The sequence below is a fragment of the Pipistrellus hanaki genome (genome assembly GCF_964339955.1).
Source record: "Pipistrellus hanaki genome assembly, chromosome: 10".
NCBI lineage: Eukaryota > Metazoa > Chordata > Mammalia > Chiroptera > Vespertilionidae > Pipistrellus > Pipistrellus hanaki.
In genome coordinates this window covers 5,371,568-5,378,061 of record NC_140512.1, presented here as the reverse complement: position 1 = coordinate 5,378,061, position 6,494 = coordinate 5,371,568, and the positions used below count along the sequence as shown (strand labels likewise).

The following is a 6,494-nucleotide window of genomic DNA, read 5'->3' as shown; positions in this document are numbered from 1 at the left end:
AGGAAAATTATTTCCAAAGCTAATGAATCTGTAAGCAGAAACATTGCTGTCTTCCAGAATAGTTACCCACATTCCTTACATACGTATTTTAGTTAAACACTCTAATTAATATTAGCACTTAACACATGTGGGATTGATTTCCACGGTAAAGCAAACTTGCCTTTGTTTGTAGACAGTATAAAAAGACCAGTTTCCCTTCTTGTAGACATAGACATCTTGCTGCACATAACAATTTAATTCTAGATTTAGGACAAATGCAAGTTATTTCATCAAAACGATTCCATTTTTTTTACTTTAGCCACTTCAAGCTTGTTAACATCAAACATCTTCATGCAGATGAGTTAATGATGTGCAGTCTTCACAGCAGAGAAAATTATGACAAATGTTCTGAAGTAAGCTCTTTAACTCTATCTGACGTGACTAGCACTAACTATATATTAGCCCTGAGTGATGGTTTTGTGAAGAGTAAGGAAGAGGTCATTTGTGCTTTGCTTTCTGTCAAATTTCAGCATGCCCATGACAGCAGATTCCTTACAATTCGGGTTAACACAACAGCAAACAGCCTGGCTCCTTCGATTACCATGAATGGACAGAGCCTGATGCTTAGCAAGCGCAGGGTGCATTAATAATTTTCAGTGGACTCAGAAGTACACAGTTGTGATAAACAGTTGAAAAAATAAGATCTGGATACATTTCAGCTGGACATTTGAACTGTCTTCAACTACAAACAAAACAATATGACATTGATATTTTCTACTTAGTGGTAAATCTAACTAAAATATCCCTACATGGTGGGTTTGCAAGTTATTTTTATTTTCTTCCTTGTGCTCTTAGGTATTTTCCAAATTTGCCGAAATGAGTATAAATTACTTTCTACAATCAGAAACTAATCATTTAAAAATCTTTATATGGACAAACTTTCGTGATTAAATAAATCTAATTATACAGTTGCTGTATTTTAAATGGTTTCTTTAAAGTTGGCACGTTACTGGGGCAGTAACCCACAGACTAACTGGTCCTTTACTAAAAATAAAACTTATATACTAATAAAAATACAATCCGTTTCTTGAGAAATGCTTTTAGACTGAAACTCTGAATAGGAACTGGCGGAAGAGCCTCCTCCAGCTGCACCCTGGAACCAGGCTAGCATCTGTGTGTCCGTGTTCCCACCACCGTGGCCTTCACAAGAGAAATGAAGAGGCAATGGGTGGGTTCTCCAAAATCAAAATATAAAAATATATGAAATACTCCATAAGCAATGTGAACCCAAAGCCGAAAAAGGATAACTGCAGTAAAATAAACATTTGTCTCATTCCAATGCCTCATTCTGTTCCTCCTGCTTGAACACATTGCTGTGTTCACTCTATAGATTAATATTTTATAGTTCTCTTACAATAGGCCAGGGACAGAGAGACCAGATTGCTTTCAGAAACTTAATGCAAATTATTTATTCAATTATTATGTGCATGAAAACACATGCTTTGGTTATAGCTTTAACCATTCAACAGATTAAAGTCTGAGTTTAAGTTCATTTGGGGTTCAACTCTGTTGCTCATAACAATAATAAATAATTTTAATTCTCATTTCTAATGATATCATAGAGGAAACCTTAAAGGTAAAAAGAAAAGAAGTTTCCGTTTCGAGGAATTAAAAGTTTGGGGTCCAAAACACATCGTGAAGATGAGCACACCTGCAGTCAACAAAAACTTGCCCTTGAGACCTGGGAGGCCCATAGAAGAACAACCCACTAGTGGATGTTTCTAACTCCCTATCCCTCTTCCTTCCTCTCTGTAAAAAAATCAATAAAATATATTTAAATATATATATATTGCTGCTTCCGCATGTGAGTCCTTGGGAAGCACAACAGGGACCCCCCTGATCTCTTCCAACCACCCCCATCCTGTCTCTACTCCCCATGCCCATTTACATGCCCATTTACTGCTCAGGCCTGCCACCTTCTCAGCATCCACCTGATCCACAGAAAACGCAAACCCCACTTGCCATGCCAAGGGCAGAACTGCAGGCTGCCCCTCCACTGCCACCCTGCTGCTCCTATGTGTCTCCACCTCTCTTTGCCCTGCTCAGGGAGCAGGGGCCGTCGGTAAGACTACTTACTGCAATGTACACAGTATTTAGTGCCTTTGCACCTCCAGGATTGCGCAGCAGAGGAAGTATCATGAAACATCCCGCTACACAATAAATACTAGTAAATCGCCAGATTCACTCCTGGGACCCAGAGGATGGTACCGCCCACTACTGCAGGGGCAGGGGGTGCCCTCCCGGCAACTCTTCTGTTTCCCGTGATACCTTCCAAACCCTAGGCTGGCCTCAGCCCTCACCCTGGGACACAGGCACCCCCTCCACCCATGCCCATTTTTCTCTGGGTCCTCTACAACAGGCATCACCCTCCATCGGCTCACCCTCCACACTGGAGGCCCTCCTCTGCTCTGCCTCCCCCAGACGCGTTAGCTTTTTGGCCTGGAGTCGGGCACCAGTTCTTTGCTTCTCTTAACCACACGGAGTATGTGCCCTCCTCCTATGGAAGCCCCTCCCTGGGGAAGGGACATCTGGGCAGAGGTAAGGGGCATTCACAGCAAGGTGACACGCTCTCCAAACAAATCTCCTCATAAACCCAAATCCTATCCTTAAACAGCCTCCAAGAGGTGGGAGAGTTGAGAACTAGAAGAACGACTTTCTTCAAAAAGTCTGCCAACAGCCCTGGCTGGGTAGCTCCATTGATACACCATGGATTGCTGGTTTGATCCCGTCAGGGCACATACAAAAAATCAACTAATAAATGCATAAGTAGGTGGAACAACAAATTGACATCTCTCTCTCTCTCTCTCTCTCTCTCTCTCTCTCTCTCTCTCTCTCTCTCTTCCCCTCTCTTTCAACTCAATAATTTTTTTAGAAGTCTGCAAATGGTGATCTTGCCTTAGGAATTTCACATCTATTATATTTTGGAGTGTTAGTTAAAACTTCATTTTTGACACCTTTTGCAACAAAGATAAATCTCTCCTTTTAAAGAATATTTATAGCTTCTGAAAATGACAATTTCTCTGAATCATTACACATCTAGGTTCATTTTGGGGAGGGGCAGTTTGGAGTTCTGGGGTTAAATTCTCTCAGGGGTTTGTGATCCCATGAAGTTCAAGAACAACTGCAATAGAAGACATTTTCTTTCTAGAATTATTTTAAATTAATATCTAGTTCAATTTATAAATGAATAGTCTGATTGCCCATTGAAGTGCTTATGAACATAATGCCAAAATAATCAGAATCACTCAAGTTCAATCTGCCCCTCCTCCAAATCCCTGCTTTCTGCAGCAGCACAAAATCGAAGTGCTCCTCTCCTCGATGTGCCTCCCCAGGCTCATTCCCCAAAACATTCTCTCTTCCAACACCTCCCTTCTCCAAGGACATCCCACCCAGATCGGGCCTGACCGGAAGCTCGGGCATCCTGTAAAGCTGAGTGGACTGTCATGGCTCTGCGGGGAAAACTGGGAATGGCACATTATACATCAACGATTTTCATGGAAGGCAACTTCCATGTGATCTCAGACCCACATTTCATACATCATACAATGACAGTGACCTTGAGAAACACAAAAAGGGGAAGAAATATACTGACTCAGAGACCAATTTCTCAGTGAGAAAAATGAAAGGTCAGTGTTCACCTAAGTGTGACCAACAAAATGAAATGGGCAAGAAAGGGCTTGGCCTCCACGAGTGTGTGTGTGTGTGTGTGTGTGTGTGTGTGTGTGTGTGTGTACTTTTTTCCCTAAAGTTCTTCCTGCAGACATTATGTGACACTTCTCCTCTGGATCTTATCAAACTATATATTATTCCTGGCACATTTCTGCACCTTTTTTCACTCCAATTCCTTCACCTGTAAGGCCCCTTTTCTGTCTAAATCTTTCAAAACCCAGTTCAAACGTGGATGCAGCTGCATGTAATGAGAAACCTAAATAACATTGTTTTAACATTGTCTCTGGTACGAACCCTGACCCGGGATCAAACACGCAACCTAGGCAAATGCCCTGACCGGAAATCAAACCTGCAACCTCTTGGTGTACTGAACAACACGCCAAACTACCAAGTGACCCAGCCAGGGCTAACCAAGTAAAACTTTTCTCTCACATAAAAATGTCTGGAAGGAAGCAGTTCTGGGCTGGTATGGAAACTCCACAGTCATCAGGGATCCAGGTTCCTGCCATCTTCCCACTCCTCTGTCCTAAGCACATGGCTCCCACCAGCCCATCACGGCCCCTTCCAGGCAACAAACACAAAGAAACGGGCAAAGGGGTGCTCTTTTCCCAAGGGCCCCTTAAAGATCATCACCAGCATCTTTCGTGTCATTGGCCGTCCCAATAGGCAAGTGAAGCTGGGAAATGTAGTTTCTCCACTGGATACACCGCCCAAGCCACTACTACAATGGCAAAAATAAGCAGGGTCATTGGGTGGACAACTAGAAAACTAGATGGTCTGCCCAGCTTCTATGGGCTCACTTCCTTGTTATATGAAATACATAACATTTTCTTTTTTTCTTTCACTAGGCCAAGGTCAATACAGTTGACATTTGGGGGGTAATTCTCTGTTGCGGTAGGCAGCCTTGTGTCCAGAGGGTATGTAACAGCACCCATCGCCTCTACCCACTAGATGGCAGTAGCACCACCGCCAAATGTGACAAATAAAACTGTCTCCAGTCTTTGCTAGATGGTTCCTGGGGTGCAAAATCATTCCTGATTAGGAACCACTGCACTGGGCTGTCTTTCATATTCCCTCCCCAGCTTAATAAAAATAGGGACTGGTTATTGTTATAACTGTGTCTGTTTTAACATTTAATGCTGTCTTACCCATTTCTGTTTTACTCATTTTTACACGTGAGAACTCTCTGAAGCCCTAGCCAGTTTGGCTCAGTGGGTAGAGTGTCTGCCTGCGAACTGGAGGGTCCCAGGTTCAGTTGCCGTTAAGGGCACATGCCTGGGTTGTGGGCTCCATCCCTAGTAGGAGGTGTGCAGGAAGCAACTAATCAATGGTTCTCTCTCATCGATGTTTCTATCTTCCTCTCTGAAATCAATAAAAGTACATTTTTTTTAAAAAGGAAGAACACTCTGAAGAAACGAACCTAACAAGTGGGCTCCAATGAGATCTGTTTGACTTCAGAATCTGTGCTCTTCTCCTTCATCCACTGCCCTGTCCTCCACCACACAGCCTCCTCCCTTCCAGCCCTCAAACATGTGAAGCACTCGGGAAACATTTGTTGAATTGAGCTTTAAAAAGAAAACATGATGCCATAGAGTGCAGGAATAAATCTCACTGTTTTATGTTGAATTAATCTCACTTAATACAGCTTTTATAAAGAGGGAAAGAAGAGAGGGGGGGGAAGAGGAAGGAAAGAAAAAGACCATAGATGCCTGGACAGCTTTCATAAAGTGTTTATCTTAAGAGCAGGTAAAGGGGTGCCTACCTTATCAGTAATAAATAACTCTCAGTAATGACTATAAAGGGTAAAAACGTCACAGAATAAGCACTGGACCATTTTTATCTTAGACTCTAAAGGAGCAATAGTGATCTCCCCCACCCATGACCAAAGTGCTATTGTTGACGATAAAGCTCAGCTATCAGTTTCTGCTTCGATGGAGAACTGAACAGTCAAGAGAGCCACTGAAATATGTGGTCATTGGCAAGTGGAGGCATCAGTAGATGAACCTCTGCAGGAGGGGGTCTGGTCTTTCCATCTCTGGGTTATTTCCCGTCTCCTACAGATCTCACTTGTGAATTAGGACAAAGCAGTAAAGGAATGAAATCAGAATAAAATTCACTGACATGAGCAGTAGGAATATTTGAGTATCTCAGTCTTTCCCTCCTTGCCCCCAGACGGAAGTCTGTTACCCACTATGGGAAATATAATCACTTTGCTTCTTAGAGTCAGGCTAGAATCAGGAAAATACTGTGTGGCGAATGTTTGTCCCTCTTTATTTCATCCAATGTTTATTTTAAATTACTGTTTATTAAGTGACCCTGAGTTCCTGAGAGGCAACTTTTTTTCATTGTTGCTAGAAGTTTTAAAAATCTGAGAGATTTCATTTGCCTTTCTTATGTAGTTTGCTTTTTGTGTTTTGTTTTGTTTTTTTATTTTTACTGTGGGAAAATAGACATAACATAAAATTTACCCTTTTAACCATCTTTAATGTACAATTTAGTGGCATTAAGTGCATTTCACTTCCCTTTCAACATAATCTATTCTCTAATTATACACAGACTATTAATACCTACATAATACCATACCCAAAGCTTTAGCATTATTTTGCCTACCAAAAATAATTCCTATGACAACAATAAGATTGATGCTTTGTAAATTAAATTTATTGGAGTGACGCTAGTTTACAAAACCATACAGGTTTCAAGTGTACAACTCAGTGAAACATCAGCTGCGCACACTGCATGGCGCACCCATCGCCCAAAGCAAAGTATTTCCTCCCTTTGCCCAC

General features: G+C 41.9%; 1 protein-coding gene across 1 annotated transcript; it reads left to right on the top strand.

Annotated features, from left to right (window-relative positions):
* Positions 1–254: 254 nt before the first annotated feature.
* Positions 255–1,764, top strand: NPVF (neuropeptide VF precursor; the record flags this gene model as incomplete). Its single annotated transcript, XM_084897299.1, is given in 4 exon segments — positions 255–281; positions 283–328; positions 331–465; positions 1,616–1,764. Coding segments are annotated over 4 exon segments (357 nt in total).
* Between the last annotated feature and the right edge of the window lie 4,730 nt (positions 1,765–6,494).